General features: G+C 35.6%; 2 protein-coding genes and 1 long non-coding RNA gene across 16 annotated transcripts in view; 2 read left to right on the top strand and 1 right to left on the bottom strand.

Moving 5' to 3' along the window:
- LOC113064340 (E3 ubiquitin-protein ligase NEDD4-like) overlaps positions 1 to 7,260 on the top strand; it is a 44,633-nt gene extending 37,373 nt beyond the window's left edge. For all 11 annotated transcript variants that reach the window (XM_026235091.1, XM_026235092.1, XM_026235093.1 and 8 more), the window contains 11 exons: positions 205 to 434; positions 617 to 738; positions 886 to 956; positions 1,113 to 1,208; positions 1,302 to 1,375; positions 1,570 to 1,630; positions 1,781 to 1,840; positions 2,892 to 2,999; positions 4,622 to 4,718; positions 4,950 to 5,022; positions 5,439 to 7,260. In XM_026235091.1, coding sequence (XP_026090876.1) covers positions 205 to 434; positions 617 to 738; positions 886 to 956; positions 1,113 to 1,208; positions 1,302 to 1,375; positions 1,570 to 1,630; positions 1,781 to 1,840; positions 2,892 to 2,999; positions 4,622 to 4,718; positions 4,950 to 5,022; positions 5,439 to 5,541 — 1,095 coding nt within the window. In that variant the 3' untranslated portion in view covers positions 5,542 to 7,260. The remainder of the gene's footprint in view (positions 1 to 204; positions 435 to 616; positions 739 to 885; positions 957 to 1,112; positions 1,209 to 1,301; positions 1,376 to 1,569; positions 1,631 to 1,780; positions 1,841 to 2,891; positions 3,000 to 4,621; positions 4,719 to 4,949; positions 5,023 to 5,438) is intronic.
- Positions 7,261 to 8,770: 1,510 nt separating this feature from the next.
- On the top strand, positions 8,771 to 13,132 carry LOC113064361 (uncharacterized). Of its 4 annotated transcripts, none has more exons than XR_003278810.1 (4): positions 8,771 to 9,070; positions 9,494 to 9,638; positions 9,959 to 10,149; positions 12,891 to 12,965. It is a non-coding gene; the product is annotated as an uncharacterized LOC113064361 (long non-coding RNA). The 4 variants fall into 4 exon arrangements; XR_003278811.1 differs by having other exon boundaries at positions 9,005 to 9,040; XR_003278809.1 differs by having other exon boundaries at positions 8,771 to 9,638; positions 12,888 to 13,132.
- LOC113064351 (alpha-protein kinase 2-like) lies at positions 12,078 to 17,853 on the bottom strand. The gene is made up of 9 exons (XM_026235114.1): positions 17,182 to 17,853; positions 16,108 to 16,260; positions 15,469 to 15,602; positions 14,384 to 14,422; positions 13,923 to 14,221; positions 13,745 to 13,833; positions 12,869 to 13,086; positions 12,699 to 12,747; positions 12,078 to 12,475 (listed from the first exon to the last, which is right to left on the bottom strand). Exons 4-9 carry the CDS (start codon positions 14,415 to 14,417, stop codon positions 12,283 to 12,285), a joined length of 882 nt encoding a protein of 293 aa, XP_026090899.1. The 5' UTR covers positions 14,418 to 14,422; positions 15,469 to 15,602; positions 16,108 to 16,260; positions 17,182 to 17,853; the 3' UTR covers positions 12,078 to 12,282.
- Between the last annotated feature and the right edge of the window lie 89 nt (positions 17,854 to 17,942).

Genomic DNA, 17,942 nt, shown 5'->3' on the forward strand with positions numbered 1-17,942 from the left:
TTTTTCTTCATTTTTTTTTTTACAGTTAAATAGTTCTTCACATGACAGAAACGCATTAGTTTACAGTGCTGTAGTCTACAGCCTTCATATTAAGTTGAAATGTAGCTAGTCGTGAGCTTCAGGTTATTATTTTGTGATTTTAATCATCCAAACATGAATTCCAGGATGCATCTGTACGTTCCTTGAATCTCTCTCCCCCCACAGGCAGATATTCCAAACCGTTTTGAGATGAAGCTGCACAGGAATAACATCTTGGAGGAGTCGTACAGACGCATCATGTCCCTGAAGAAACCCGACAATCTGAAGGCCCGTCTGTGGATCGAGTTTGAATCGGAGAAAGGCCTGGACTATGGGGGCGTGGCCAGAGAATGGTTCTTCCTGCTCTCCAAGGAGATGTTTAACCCTTATTATGGGCTGTTTGAGTACTCGGCCACGTAAGTGTCCATGTGTTTGTGCACTAGTTTTGTGTTTTGTCAAGTTTGATCATCTTTGTCTGTCTGGTTATCTGTATTGTTGCTCTGAAAGAAAGAAAGTACGTGTTTACTGTGTTACAGAGCTGGTCTGTACACTCATTAGACACTCGTTCGTTTAACGTCTCCCTTCTGTCTGTCTACAGAGATAACTACACCCTTCAGATCAATTCAAACTCTGGCCTCTGTAATGAGGATCACCTCTCATACTTCAAGTTCATCGGTCGGGTGGCTGGCATGGCTGTTTATCACGGAAAGCTGTTAGACGGTACACAAGCCTGTTATCTGAGAGCTGATCAGAAGCTTTTTCATGTGACACTTTCTCTATTTTATGGTTCATAATTGTTTGGTTGGTTTGGTTTGACATGCAGTTGCTTTCCCCTGTTACAAACAGAAATGCATTCTTGTTTTGCAGGTTTCTTCATCAGACCGTTCTATAAAATGATGCTGGGCAAACAGATCACACTGAATGATATGGAGTCAGTGGTGCGTTACACACACACACACACACACACACACACACACCAATTTTAAGATAGAACTCAGAAACCTCATAAAACAGAATTCTCATTGAAATCTGTTGTTTAAAGGCAGTGACTTGAAGTTAGTGTGACATGTTTTGCATTTCTGTTTGTCATGTAGGACAGTGAATACTACAACTCTCTCAAGTGGATTCTGGAAAACGACCCCACAGAACTGGACTTGCGGTTCGCAATTGATGAGGACAACTTTGGACAGGTAAAACCATTATGTGTCTAAATGTATGTTTTTGTCTAAGTGGGAGTCATTTAAAATGAGAAAATATAATTGTAAAATGTTTAATATTTCTAGACATATCAGGTGGATTTAAAGCCGAGCGGATCAGAGATGGTTATAACCAATGACAACAAAAAAGAATACATAGAGTGAGTTGCTCTCTTGCTCTGTTTGTAAATTACTACATACAGTATCTTATACTAACAAAATATTTTCTATCTTCCTATATATATATATATATATATATATATATATATACATATATATATATATATATACATACATATACATACATATATACATATAATATATATGTAATTATATATATTTTATTTTTGCACAGCCTGGTGATTCAGTGGCGATTTGTGAACCGGGTCCAGAAACAGATGAATGCCTTTTTGGAGGTACATGATCAAATCCCCCACATGATAACAAGTTATATGTAGTTCCAGCTATTGCCACTAGGCGGTAGCAGAAGTTAATTCCTTACAATTACATGCCAAACATGCTTTATTGGCAATGGTTTAATCATGTTTCACATATCTCTTTCACAGGGCTTCACCGAACTTATTACTATCGACTTGATAAAGATTTTTGATGAGAACGAACTGGAGGTAACAACTTACCACATACTATTTCTGAATCATCCATGTCCAAGACCTTCGTAGAATTATAAAAAAAAATAATAATAATAATTTCTGTATTTGGTTGAATGAATTGGCTCTTCTCATATGAGCACAGAGCAATGCATTTCTGTTCAGGTTGTTGTTTGCATAATCGATGGAAAGCCACACTTAAACCAATCATTGTGGCAAATAATAATAAACTAATAAAAAACAGACTGCTGTACTATTTATACTGCAATGTTTCATCTGCATGATTTTTACAGTGTGAAGTGGTTTTTGTACTAATATCTGATTTATAGTTTATCAATTATCTTATTTCTTGTTCCAAAAAAAAATAAATTAGAAAGAACTTATAAGTTTATGAAAATTGTATTGTAGAAAATTTTATCACCACAGGCACTATATAAAACTCTTGGGGTACCATACACCAATAATATACAGAAGTTATTATATATACTTCTCACACACATACAAACAACTGTTCAAAAGTTAAGGGTCAGTAGATTTGTTTTATTTGTATGATTACTTTTATTAAGCAAGAACACTTAAAAGGGTCACTAAATACTTTAAAAATGTTACAAAAAGTTAAATGTATTATTTTTTCACAAAAAAAAAGAAAATTAGGCAGCACAACTTTTATATTTTTAAATATTGATAGTAATAAGACATTTTTATTGAGTGCCAAATCGGCATATTAGAATAGTTTCTGAAGGATCATATAACACTGAAGACTGAAGTAAAAATTCTGAAATTATATTTTTGCTGAAAATTGTTTTAAAGTATATTTAAACAGAAAACATTATTTTAAATTCTAATAATATTTCACACTATTATCGCACAATATTTTTCTGTCTTTCTGATCAAATAAATGCAGCCTTGATAAGCAGAAGAGACATAAAAAAACTAATTAAAAAAATCAAACCGACTCTAAACTTTATTTATATATATAATGTGAATGTGTGTGTGTGTATATACATAAATGCTTTCTGAAATGCAGTAGTTGATTTTGTTCCGTGTGTGCTGTGTTCTCGGTGTCCAGCTGCTGATGTGTGGTCTGGGTGACGTGGATGTCAATGACTGGAGGCAGCACACCGTCTATAAGAATGGCTTCTGTCCTAATCACCCTGTAATCCAGTGGTTCTGGAAGGTATGGAGAAGCATGTAGCCTGTGTGTTTTGTGTGCAAAATGTTTGGACACAACTACTCATTCATGTTTATTGCTTTGTTTTGTTTTTTATAACAATAGTCAAGTCATCTGAACTATCAAATGATAATAATGAACTAATGAAATAAAAGTTGTTTGATAATAACTTCAAGTTTGCATCCTGGGATGATCTCCTCAAACTAATGAATTTCATTAAAAAAATTAATAAATAGGTTTTGCAAAGACATTTTTATTTAGTCATGAATGCATATTTTCTTTCAAATTAATTTCAGGAGTTTAAACAAACCTTTACATCAAAAGATTTTAAAGATCATTAGAAACCAATTGTGTCAAGTGTGTCCGAACTTTTGCATGCATGAGTGTGTCTGACCCCATGCCAAGTGCACTGTGGACAGTTACCGATCAAAGTCTGTTTGATGTGAGGCTCATTGAGTGTTTACTCTGATGAAAGAGTCACCGAGTGCATTATGAACTTCTTATCAGCAGTCTGGAGCCAGACTTGCTCATTCTACACACACACACTAACACACAAACATACATACAGATTTACTGTCCAATGCATATATGCAGCAGATGTGTTATATGTGACCCAGGACCACAAAACCAGTCATAAGTATCTATTTCCGAAATTGAGATTTATACATCATCTGAAAGCTGAATAAATAAAGCTTTCCATTGATGTATGGTTTGTAAGGACGGGACAATATTTGGCAGAGATACAACTATTTGAAAATCTGGAATCTGAGGGTGCAAAAAAAAATCAAAATATTGAGAAAATCACCTTTAAAGTTGTGCAGATGAAGTTCTTAGCAGTGCATATTATGAATCAAATTTTTATATATATATATATATATATATATATTTACAGTAGGCAATCTTCATCTTTATCTTCATGGAACATGATCTTTACTTAATATCCTAATGATTTTTGGCATTAAAGAAAAATCAATCATTTTGACCCATACAATGTATTTTTGGCTATTGCTACAAATACAACCCCAGCAACTTAATTTCTTCTAAATCTGTCAGATCAGAGCTGCACATCCACTGATGTTTGTAACATCTAGAGCCACATTATTATTATTTTTTTTAACCACAGTTGCTGAGCTGTCAAACTAATTTTTGAATAATGATTAATAAAGATTTTTTTTTACCTCCCACAGAATGGTGTAGTTATGGCATCTGCTAGCAGGGTCTTACTGGCCAAACTTTGACCCCTGGCTCCAACATGTTGAGCCGCAGCCCAGCTTGTGGCATTTTCCCATAAATTCATGTGCTTTCACAAATGTTTCTGTGAATAAATTAAGGGGAAAAAAGCCAGACACTTAAAAAAAGTAATACAGAATTCAACATAATTTTTAATACAGTTAATTTTTACCAGTCAAGCAACCACATCTAAATGCAGTCAACTTGAACATTAAGTGGAGTTTTTCTACTGATGCTTATTTGAATGGAATTCTAAGGGTATTTACTTCGAGGGAAAAACTACCTTAAAAACTACCTTGTTCCCTTACATGGTTGTTTTGAGAACTCTTTTCCTTACTGCTAGTATAAACAGATGAAAATTATTGGTATTAACTATGTTTCTCTCCTTCTCTGCTCAGGCCGTGTTGTTAATGGATGCAGAAAAACGGATCCGACTTTTGCAGTTTGTCACTGGAACATCCAGAGTGCCAATGAACGGCTTTGCTGAACTCTACGGTAAATTAATGCTCTACTGTGCCACATACAATACAAATATTATACGATATAATACAATACATACGTGTGTGGTATTTTGTAAATCTACGTATGTTTGGTGTTGCAGTAGAATTGTACTATCATTTCTCTTGCCGATTTAACATGTTTGTCATTTTTCCCTTTGAGACTTGTATAATGAATTTATGGCTCCAATCCTAATTGGTCCTTGACGAGTCACGTGATCTTTTGCAGGCTCCAATGGGCCGCAGTTGTTTACTATCGAGCAGTGGGGGACACCTGACAAACTCCCTCGTGCTCACACATGGTAAGATCTTAAGGGATTTGACCGCTTATTTACTCAGACACATCTATATATGTGACCCTGGACCACAAAACCAGTCTTAAGTCGCTGGGGTATATTTCTGGCAATAGCCAAAAAAAAACATTGTATGGGTCATAATTATTGATTTTGACTGAAATTTCAAGTTCAAAAAATTGACCCGTATGGGTGGTTTTGTGGTCCTGGGTCACAAATGATCCCTTCACCTCCCAGAGAATTGTTTTAATTTTATTTACTTTTACTTAAGTATTGGGGGAAAATACCAAAATACCGAAAAATACCAAAATACCGATACCAAAAAATGTTGGGAATATTTGGAAAAGACATCACTCTCTTCTAATTTAAAAACAATAGTTTTTGCATCTAATTGAGCTCAATGATAATGTTTTCTCCCATTGCAGCTTTAATCGTCTGGACCTCCCGACGTACGAGACGTTTGAAGACCTGCGAGAGAAGCTTCTGATGGCGGTGGAAAACGCTCAAGGCTTCGAGGGGGTCGACTAAAGAAATCCATTTACATCCACACGATCTCCTAATGCAATCGACGAGCAAAGACATGTACAACACTCACACACTCACGTCTATATCTTCATATACACACTCTCGAGTTGCCATTGTACAGCCGGATCCCAGTGGTTGCAGGTGTGTGACGTCAGCACAGTATATGCATGTGATCTGTCTAGCTGGAACAGCATTGGCAGTGAACCCGTTTGAATGCCAAACAACCCTGCAGTATCCCACAAATCATGCTTTCTCCTAACACGTTTCATTTTAAAATCCAGCTCTGAAGCCGTGGTAACTTTTATACTGATGGTAAATAAGGTATGTCAGTATTGGGGTGTGGCTTCAGAGTGGGCGTGGCCTTGATACAGCATTAAAAAAAATCCCATTTCTGTATTAATTTCACAAACATAATATAAGTTCAGTGGAGAGGCAACAATTAACTCTCTTATCAGGTCTTACTTACACCAGATAACCTTAGGAATCACAGCCAGGATGAAGGGTGCATCCTCTTCCTCCCTTATCCCGCAAAGTATGCCAAGTTCCCCCTTCCTTACTTCCTTCATCGAGGATTATTTTTTTATCTAGAAACAGGAATTGTTTTTAATAGTTTATTATTATCACTGTTATTCTGATAATGTTATCATTCTTACAGAGGAAACAGATATTTGTACCAACAATGTGGTTTACTATTTTAAACAATGTTATCGGAAATGCATCAGTGGCCTGTCTTTATTCAATTTAACATCCATATCATTGTGGGTAAAAAACAAAAAAGATAATAAAAAAAAAATTCTTAACACGATTATTGTATTGCTATGAAAACTGGCATGAACATGTATATTTTGTTTAGATATGATTACGTAGTAATTGTAAAGCTATTCTTCTTGGTTGAGAGCAAAGATTGAAAAGTTAACATGCATCGGACATGTAAATGAGTTAGTCTGAGAGGGTTTTCTTCAATTGTAATAAGTATCGTTTTTATCTGTATTATGATTATACCTGTTCATAATGCTGTAAATGAGTTTGTTTGGGGAAAGACGTGATTGGACTTTTACTGTACATGTTAAATCTGTTTGAAGTATTAAAGAGCGACAGAGTGAAGCTGTCTTAAAAGCGCTGTGATTCAACACTGAAAAAGTCTTGTAGACTTTCAGGATGAAAACTTTCTTTCTTTCGGTCTTAATTTCTTTGTCTTGTTTCTTCTAACACCACTGTACCTAAAAGGCCACTTTATTGATCACCCTAGGGTCATGTCACCTGTTTGTTTGTTTTAGTTTTTTTGTGAACTTGAATCTGATTATCTGTTATGTTCTTTTAAAAGCGCTCAGTTCCTTGGTGCAATATTGCCTGTTTATAATCAGCTTGCTGCTAACATATCAGATCACAGCTCGGCCCTACAGCTGATCTGGAGTCAGTCTGGTTCTTCTGAGTGAATCTGGATCAGCTCTGTAGGAACGAGCTCCGCCTGGACTAAGACTTCAAACTGGTTCTTTTTCTGTTCTTTTTTCCAGTCTTTTAGAAAAGAGAACACTCATACTTTTCGGCCGGCGTGGCTCACTAGGTTTGTGATAATATTATGATTATTGTTATAAATGACCCTTCCTATTTTGTGGGGACAGTTCTTTTTTTATTGATGAGGAACATTTACTGTCTGGTTCCTGTTCACCACAAGACCTTGCGATTCGTATAACTTCATTCAAAATAAACTCATAAATGGAATTTAGGTGTGCTGTCGTATTACTGGTTTATCTGAAGAGTCTTGAAATGTTTGGCTAGTTGACACTAGAAAACACTTCATTATCTTACACAAACATACCGTATTTTTCGGACTATAAGTCGCACCTGAGTAGAAGTCGCATCAGTCCAAAAATACGTCATGATGAGGAAAAAAACATATAAGTCGCACTGGACTATAAGTCGCATTTATTTAGAACCAAGAACCAAGAGAAAACATTACCGTCTAGAGTTGCGAGAGGGCGCTCTATGTCTTCAGTGTAGACTACAGGAGAACTGAGCAGCATAGAGCGCCCTCTCGCGGCTGGAGATGGTAATGTTTTCTATTGGTTCATTTTTCTCGGTTCATTTCAAATTAATTTTGATAAGTCGTACCTGACTATAAGTCGCAGGACCAGCCAAACTATGGAAAAAAAAGTGCGACTTATAGTCCGGAAAATACGGTAAATTACAGAATATCAACTAAATAAAGCTTAAAAACTAGATCAGATGGGTTTGGATTTATTGATTTTAAGATAAACACATTCATGATAATTCTACTTCTGTATCTGTTGGCAAACGGATTTGTAAATACATGTCTGTTCTAGGTTTCAGTTTAAGCTGAAGGTTGAGATAAAGTGTGTTCGGTCATTTACTGGATTGTCCGAAGTCGAGGAAAAAGCAAACAAGAGGACTGATAATTTTCCTTTATTGTTGGTCGTTTTGTTTTTACAGATATGCAGTTTTACATGTTCTGTTGATTTGAACCAATTCAACACTGCAGGCACAGCTAACCAGGTGAAATCTGGCAACCATCTTTGTAATGTAGTTCAAGGCTGTGTCGATTTATCTACAATGTTGTTTTTTTTTTATGCTTTTATATGCTTAAACATTGCAAGCCTAAATCATCTCTAAAATCTTCAAATAATCGTCAAATAAGGGACTGATTCTCTCTCTCTCTTTCTCTCTCTCTGTGTGTATATATATATAGCATGCATGCATACATACATACATACATACATACATACACACACACACACACACATATATATACACAAACATACATATCACACACATGTATATTTGAGGGTGGGGTTTGGACATGATTATTTAATGAATAGAAAGTTATTTAAAATAAACCAATTTTACTATTTATTGTTATTGTCAATTTATTGTGTCCTTATGGAATTTATTTATTTATTATATATATATATATATATATTTTTTATTTTTTTTCACAGCATAATTATGACAACTTTGGAGGGGGGGGGGGCAGAAAGCCCTTTATGTGTGATCTGTTTTTATGTAATGTATATTTTTTTATGTAAATTATAAATCATTTTATTATGCAACAATATTATCTTTTTTTTCAAGCCAAAAAACATATTTAAAATTTTACTTTATATTATACATTTGTTGTTGCAGCTCGCAATAGTAACAGCATATTGTTTAACATGTCAATTAAAGTGTTCTTAGATTATTCACTAAACAAAACTATTAAAAAAAAAAAACCTATATATTAGTTTCCCGGACAGTTGATGCAGCACAATTTGACTGTCAAATCATGTTCATTTTTACATGAATGTTGCTAAACACATGGTATGAGGCTCTGCTGAGCGGTGAAGGAAACTCCGTTCATTCACACGTGCAGTCGGACAGCTATCAGATCCAAGGACAAGCAAATAAAAGTGGCCTGTACACTTTATCAAGTGCTCCCTTTCTGCAATCACAAACAACGTCACATCAGAGCCCGGGACACACAGAATGAGCTTCACCACTAACTGAAGTATGTTTGTCAACACTTCTTGGAAATTAGGTATGATTATATTTGCAAATTCTGGAACTGAATGGAAGAAGCTTTAGGGACCTAGAGTGTAGCCATATTAAATATTTTAATCACTGATCATATGTTTAAAGAGGCGTTTCGGGTGGTCTGACTCTTATTTATATCTCACAAGTGTCTTAAATGATTATTTTCATGGTTTTAGGTTTTATAGGTTCATTAAAATTGTTAGTGTGTTAAGAGGAAATGTTTTTTTTTTTTTTTTTTTTTTTTTTTTGAAGCACTCCCAGGTTTTGGGTTAGTGACCTCGTCCCCACATCATGCTGGATCAATACTTCTCTAAGCTTATCACAAAACTGTTTGACTAAACCCCCTGTAGGTACATATATGGAGGTTAAAGGAGAGTAGAATGAGCAGTCATGACATAAACCGGACTTGTTTCTCATTTTCTTGCAGACTGGATCACTGGGAGAGACGATGCGTGTGTGTGTGTGTGTGTGTGTGTGTTAGTGTTTTATAAAGTGTCTTTTTCAGTGCTCTCACTATTCTTACAGCACGAAGGGTCATGTGGATCAGCCATCTTTACTGAACAGAGTCTGTGGTAAGTTAACATGTCCACAAAAAGACTTGAGAATGGATATATTGTCCAAAAAAATAGTTTTTTTTTTTAGTTGTCCTGACGCTTCAAAAAGTTAAGCCTAACCTTCCTTAAGGTGCCTGCTCAAAAAATATATATAAAAAAATATATTATACTAATATATTTACATACTTCATGTCATTGCAGTCATATACTTGTACGTGACGTTAAAATCGCATACTGAAATGTTTATCTGAACTGACGTATATAGTTGTGTTTTTGGTTACTTTTTATTTTCACTAAAATATGTTTGAGCTCAATAACGGGAGGACTCTCTGTTGAAGATTCCTGATCGAAGGCATAACGGATCATTCAGAAGAGACCATCTGCACGGTTCCCGCCACTATCCACTCAACTGACAGACGTGTAAACGCAACGATAATCGCTAACATTCACACATGACCATAGCGAGAGCCAGCTGCTGAACGAAAGACAAGAGAGGGACAAAGTTTAGATAAAGGTCCAGCTATCACAGGTGAAAAAAATACACTACTATTTCCTTCTTCACTATTAGCAAAAACAAGGCTATGTCACTCTCTCTCCTGTCTTTTCCTCCGGAGCTGTGGAGTGTGACAATGGTGTTTGTATCCTGTGTTGTCAAACGCCATTATCACACTAAATAGCCACGGTGAGACCTCACAACCACCTCGGCCAATCAGCACAGAGAAACACAATAATGATGATGGACACTATAGTGGGAATGCGAAACGCCCTTGTGTCTTTAAGTGTGAGTTGCCAGGTTGATAATTTGGCATCTTCCAAAAATAGATGTAAGAGCTCATGCCTGGCATATGTGAGCTATGACCCAGCTGCCAGACAGTATGCATGTCATGTTACACACTTTCTTCATATTTTGTACAGTATTAGTATCATATCACGACAATAAAAAACGTGGAAGTTTCTTGAAGCGTTTTAATGGTTTGTGTTATTTGAAATTCAGCAAGAATGCGTTAAATTGATCAAAAGTGACAGTAAAGAAGTGCTGTGTTAGTATAGTTAGTTTAATGAAGATTTATTATTTTCTTTTTTCATCTTCATTTTTTTTTAACATTTTGGAGTTTGAATCAGATTTTTAAAATATAGTGATTTTTTTTTTTTAGTTGTAGTTTTGTACATCATTCAAATTTTGCATTTTGAAATCAAATCTGAAACTTTTAAGTGTAAATATGAAAACATAAATATATAGATGAATATTAGCTTTGACTTTTTATTTAAAGTTTATGCTTATATAAAATAAGTAATAAAATATATCTTTTAATAATTTTCTTATGTTTCAGTTGAACTAACTTTAGTTTAACTAAAATAATGTCAGATTTTTCCTTAGACTACAGAAAGCAAAATGAAATTTTATAATATACATTTTAGGCAAATAAATTGTTTATATATATATATATATATATATATATATATATATATATATATATATATATATATATATATATATAATTTATTAAAGTGTTACATTTATTGTTCTTTTTATTTGAGTTTAAGCTAACATTAATATAAAATAAGTAATGAAATGATTCAAGTAAAATTTTTAAGGTTGTGATTAAAATAAAAGCCAGACTCAAAGAAAAGAAAACAACAACAAAAACGTATTAATTCACAACATATCATTCAAAGAGATCATTCAAAGCCAGCACAAGAATCTGCTAACCTCTGACCTTCACTCCACATACACTAAGACTAATAGATAAGACTATCTAAATTTGCAGAAAATAGCTACAGTAACATCACAGTTTAGTATTTCAGGTGATTCATTTGTGCAGGTCATTATCATTAACAGGACAAATACATGGCTTCAGACGTGTGTGCTTATATATAGCAGTGAGGCAATAAGTCATTTGACTTTGGAAGGATGATGGAAACGTAAAGGTGGAGGTTTGTCATTCTTCCTGAGGCAAATCAACAGCTGTTTACTAGGGCAAGTGTACAAACTTTTCCACAGTGTCAGATTTACCACCTCATCCTTCCCAGAGACAGTGTTGAAGAACTTTTTTCAAAATGAAAGAAAACATTTTAAATTTTGCGTGTGTGAAAAGTACTTTACCACTGAAAATGAGAAGCTTCAAACATTCAATTCTAGCAGTCGCATTCAGATCCAACAATAAACCTTTACCGTGTTGTACATTAATCTCACTCATAAAGTAAATGTCTATTTAAGATTTAGCAGTTTGATAAACTAAGCACTTATTGCACATATTATAACAAACAATCATAATAACATGAAGTTGTTCAGAAGTGCCAGTGGGCTAATAATAAAGAATCAGATGGCAGCACCGCTGGCACAACTCTTCGACAAAGCAAATCAGGATAAAAACACAATAGCTGATATTTCTTTGGTTTAAACAAAAAAACAAAAAAATCACATCAATTGTCAATCCACTCACCCCTTTAAAAACATAAAAAAATAAACTCATTTAAAATGGCACAAAAGAGCTCTCAAGAAAGAAGTCAGCTCCCTACTGTCCTTACAGATGAATGTCATCTTACATTTAAAGAAACAGCTCAGAAACAAGTTCGTCCCTGAGCAAGACTTCATTGATAAAAAAAAAAAAATGCCAAAAACACTAGTTATCCTACTAGCAGAAGTTCAGTTTCTGTGTGATCAGGACTTGCCGCTCAGTACAGGACCGAAGGTTTTTTTCTTTGGCGCGGGTTGTGTTTTTGGCTTTGGTTTTGGCTTGGGCTTGGGCTGGAGGGACGTCAGGCCCAGAAGCTCACAGTACCGGTTACACAGATGCAGAACCTTGAACTGATCAATGAAGGACGTGGCACAATTTCCCCTGAATCCCTTATAGCTGCAATGATAAAGAAAATATATATATAATTACTGCTTTCATAATAATAACATAGACTATTTTTAAAGTAAATATTTTAACATTTATAAAAAAAAAATTATTATTTTTATATTCAACATTTATATGTACATATTTAAATAAAATGTGTATATATATATTTAAATGTATTTAAATATCACATTTTTAAAGAATACATTTGTGATCGTTTTAAATGGGAGTTTACCCTTTTTTACAGGTGGCAATCCCAACATCTGTCAGTTTCATACCCACACCTGAGTAAAAGAGAAAAATAATAATAATTATGCATCACTCCCTCCAGGATTCAAAGTCACATCCTTCTCATGCTCTTTATGTCATGATGTGCAAAACATGGTAAAATAAGTTGATATTTACCCTGCATATCTGTGACCAGCAGGTTGCCCTCGGTCTGAGTATAGACCCAGTGCTGGAAGGCGCAGCATTTCTGTCCTGCCTCGGAGTCTCTGCGCATCAGGTTGATCTCCTTCCCGTCCTTCACGGAGTACTTCACAAAATCTCCCAGCAGCTCCTCCTCCAGCGTAGCATAAGGGATGTTGTTAGACGGCCGGTGCACCAAATAAATCGGGATGATTCTGGGAATTTAAGGACAATTTAATGAATAAATAAAAATTGTTTTTTTGAATAAAGTGTGTCCTAGAGCCACTACCAATTTTTATTTTTTTTTAATGGAAACTGGAAATTTTCAACTATAATGCATTACATTGATGAAAAGTGAAAGACATTTATATATATTTTTATTTCTAATATTTTTAATCTCAAACTTATCACGGGCTCCTGAAAAATTATTAAGCAGCACAACTATTTTCAATTGATAAAAATAAGAAATGCTTCTTGAGCAGCAAACCAACATATTAGAATGATTTCTGAACGATCATGTGACTCTGAAGACTGGAGTAATGATGCTGAAAATTCAGCTTTGCATCACAGGAATAAATGACATATTAATATTCATTCAAATAAAATAAAACACTTATTTTAAATTAAATAGTATCACCAATTTTATTGTATTTTTATACATAAAACAACTTGAATGGTAGTGTAGATGTTACTTTAATTAGAAAATCTTTGCTAACCGTTAAAAGTTCAGTACACTTATTAAGTAGATGTAGAAGTCTTTTCACCTCACACAATTACACTTGAATTGAGTGATACACTGAAACAATACAGATCCTCTGTGTACAACTTTCCCAGCACTTTTTACACTTCCCAAGTGTGTATAGTAAAACTTACTCTGGCAGCTCTCCAAATGATTCTGCAGACTTGGCCACACTATTGTACGCTTTAATATATTCCCTGGCGGTATTCTGCACATGACATTCCTGGTTAATATAGAAAAAAAGGAATCAGTCCCAAATCTCCTTAAGCTAATTTCTTAATTAAACATCTTCCTGGAGACATCCATTCTCACCTCCACAGCCAGGCTGTAGTTCTTCTGGACGAGTTCCTCATTATTTTTGGTCCCATAGCCGATGGCATTGTGTACTTTCAGGACGCAGGGATGGCCGGGGTTGAAGCTCGGCAGATTGCCTTCTCTGAGAGTGGTTCTGAAAGCCTTGCGATGCATGCCTTCACCGAAGTGGACCTTTTCAGTCACGATGCTCGCTGGTTGATTCTCTCCAAAGTATTGATCCGAAAGAAAATCTTCCTTGAAGAGAAGTGGGCTGCACTGGATGTTCTCCTCATCGCCGTCCACAATCCTGGGCTCAGCTGGGAGATTACAGCATAAATGGGATGAGAACTATTGTTATGTGAATTAATCGTTCACACAAATAGAGATTTTCATTAAAGAAATAATTCACCATACTGTTCATTTATAGTTAAGATACTCCTAGGAACAGCAGATTGTATAGAAATGAAAGGTCTGTTTACCTGGTTGATCATGACTCGGAATGACTAGTTCCATCAGCACTGAAATGAAACATTTTACAAATGTGAGTCAAAATGTTTAAAAAGCCATCTTATTGATTGTTTTTTCATGTTTATAGATCTGCAAAGTCAGGATTGGTTTCCCAGACTCGAGCACTAAATTTTGGAAATATACACACTATCCTTTAAATGCTTGAGCTCAATACGTTTTTTTGTATCCTTCAAATGCTTGAGCTCAAAAGGTTTTTTTTTTTTTTTTAAAGAAATTAATGCTTTTATTCTGCAGGGACACACTAAATTGATCAAATGTGGCAGTAAAGATTACAGTGCTACAAATAATTATTTCTCACAAACTTTTGACATTTCTATTCATGGTTTAGTAAGAAATGTTTCTTGAACAGAAAATCATTAGAATGATTTCTGAAGGACCAAAACACTGAAGTAACGGCTGCTGAACTTCAACTTTGACATCACTGGAATAAATTATATTTTAAAGTACATTAAAATAGAAAATACATATCTTAAATTGTATTAATATTTCCGTTTAATGTTTCATTTATTTATTATTTTACTTCATTATTTTTATTTATTTGTTTTTTGATCACATAAATGCAACCTATAAAATAAATGCAGTTGGGCTTCTTAAAATTTTGGGGAAACTGAGATATTTTTTATTCAGGAGTCTTAAAAAATCATTATTTACTTGAAACAGGAATCGTTTCTAACATTATAAATGTATTTACCGTCACTTTTGATCCGTTTAATGCATCCGTTCTGAATAAAAGTATTACATTTCCTTTAAAAAAATACTGTCCACAAACTTGAACGTGACTGTATTATGTATGGTTTGTATTCCTGCTGCACACATGCATAATTAAAGAATGTACATTAACAGCTGAACTGTATAATATGCAGTGAGCCATTCTGGTAGCAGATAAGTCTTTATCTGGCTTTCTTTCTGTCTATTACATTAATTACTCTGCTGAAACTTCAGAGCACGAGTTCCTGCTATAACTTTCTCATTAGCAAATTAAAATCTTAATTTATAACCTATTTAATAATTAGTCTGGGAAGGCAGACTAGCTTACCCTCAGACGTGAGATGGTACTCCGAGGTCGAAACAGAAATGTTGGCGGCGTTTAGGCTGCATTTGTACAGCCCTAGATCTTTACTACAAGCCTTTAGGATGGTCAAAGTGAAGCGGCTGTCATCCTTCTTCTCCCTACAGAAAGAAAAGAAAAACATTTTACTGTACATTTATATTGGAGTAGTAACCCTTCACACATCTTGGCAAAGGGCACTAAGTACAGTGGTCAACACAGACCAGGTGTTCATCCCAAAATCCTGATTATATGCCGTATAACTGCAATTAAACTCAGAAGGATCATTCTGGAAAGCAGAAGCCTGTTTGAGAGAGTCGGAGGGACAGTCAGCATGTAGTGGGAATGAATCACACTGTTATTTAAAAGGTTCATTTTGCCCTTACTCCAAGTCATGGCTGAATCACCAGAGCGTTGATGTTCAGTCAGGTCTCTGAGTAAATTTACAGCAGATTTGGACAAGAACCGAGTGCCACCCAGTGGTAAAAAGCTATAAAGATACCCTTCAGAAATGTGGTCTTGTCAGTTAGCTAATTCTATTTGGAAACTTAATTTTGAACCAGAGTCAAACAATAAAGTTGGCAGATAATGTGAAACGGGCTGATGGGAGAAGAGGTGTTTTCTTACACTTTGTTTATCTCTGACAGAACTGTTCCCTCTTTAGTCCACTTAATGGTGGCATCGGGTGGGACAGGACTGAACTGGCACCAAAGCAAGATGTTCTGGGGTCGTCAGGGACTGGGTCCGCCTGGATCTCTGAGACTACACGAGGAACCACAACTACAACAAAAACATAGAAAGTTTCATCATTTATAGTCCATTTTAGAGAAATTTATTTGATGACCTGCTTCCAATTTATTCTATTCTAAAGAGAAAAAAAAACTTGAATCATCCTAAAATTATTAGTTGACAATGTTTTCAGCCAAAAACGGGAAAATATTTATTTTTTGTTTTGCCTGTTCATTTACATGACAATGGCATTTTGGGGACTAAAAATGCATATTTTTGAAAACGGGTTTCAAAGTGCAAGTTTTCGAAAACGCCACCGTTATCGTTTCCGTGTAAACACCCAAAACAGGAATCTTTGAAAAGGTGTCCATACGGTAATTTCTCTACTGTGCGACAGAGTCGCAGGTTATGATGCAATCATTTGCCTATTTTTACAAAGAACTGCTTCTATCGGGCCACACCGTAAGATACAAGGTAATGGGGCCTTTTATACATTTTCGTGTTTCTTTACAAATAATAATTGGATAAATGGAGTCTTTAAATGCCTCAGATGTAAAATTATTTGCTGTCAAATAATTGAAAAATATGAATGGGAGTCAATGGAATGCTAACAGCAGGTGGGGTCCGCTAGCCAATGGCGACGCCCAGGTATGCTTCAATAAAATATGAAACCCTGGGTCAAACTGGATGATTATGACATTTCTGACTCAGTAACACATACTATAAAAACACAAAATGTTCCAGTGCAGGGATGTCCAAATCTGCTCCTGGAGGGCCTGGAGAATTTAGCTTTAGTCCTCATCAAACACACCTTAACCAGAAAATTAAAGTCTAGAAAACAAGTGTGGCAGTTTTTTTGGCAGGTTGAAGCTAAACTCTCCCGGACATTAGGCCCCTGGGAGCAGAATGGACATCCCTGTTCTAATGGATTGATATTTGATATGAAGTTGAACAGGAATGAATTTGGAGAACCTTCTTTGGGTGACGGAGTCTTCTGCTTGACAACCTCACTGTAAGCTCTCATGGTCGTATCTTCTCCATCTTTTCTTGCCTGGCGGAAAATTGCGGGCAGCTGTGGCCTCGTCCTTATTGGAACTGCTCCAGACAACTTGTCTGTGATTCGCCTGCGCTTGATGTCTTCATTCAGCATGCTGGATAAACGCGTGCTTAGAGAATCTGAACTGCACGTCTTATTTTCCATCATGGCTGTCTTACTGGCATCAACTTTGAGTTTTATAGAAGTGGCTTTCTGAGTGGCATTTATGCCAACAGGGTCCATCTTGGCTGCAAAACTCCCACTGGACTGTACTTTGGGTCTCACTGACATGACTCTCTGAATGCTATCTTTGTTAGTAATATCCAAATTGGTGGGAGGATGAGATGCTAGTTTATCCAGACCATTTGTCGTCACCTTCACATCAAGGTTCTCGGTCTTGTCACTCACGGTCTTCTGAGCACTTCTGCACTCTACGTCAGTCGGTTGCTCATTCTCTGGTTTGGTCGTCCCATGCTGCGCATGCTTCTTTTTCTTCTTCCCTTGGGTTTTAGGAACGATCTTCTCTGTGATGACGATAGTCTCAATGGCAGTAACTGGACGATCTTCACAACCATCTCCTTCTGAACTGAATTGATCTTTCGCCTGGGATGGGGCTGAAGATCTTGCTTTTTTGATGTTTGAATCCTGTTTGCTGCTTCTCAGCCGGCTTCTCCTTTATGTTTCAAGCGTGTTTTAC

This window comes from Carassius auratus, chromosome 46 (assembly GCF_003368295.1).
Source record: "Carassius auratus strain Wakin chromosome 46, ASM336829v1, whole genome shotgun sequence".
Classification (NCBI taxonomy): Eukaryota; Metazoa; Chordata; class Actinopteri; order Cypriniformes; family Cyprinidae; genus Carassius; species Carassius auratus.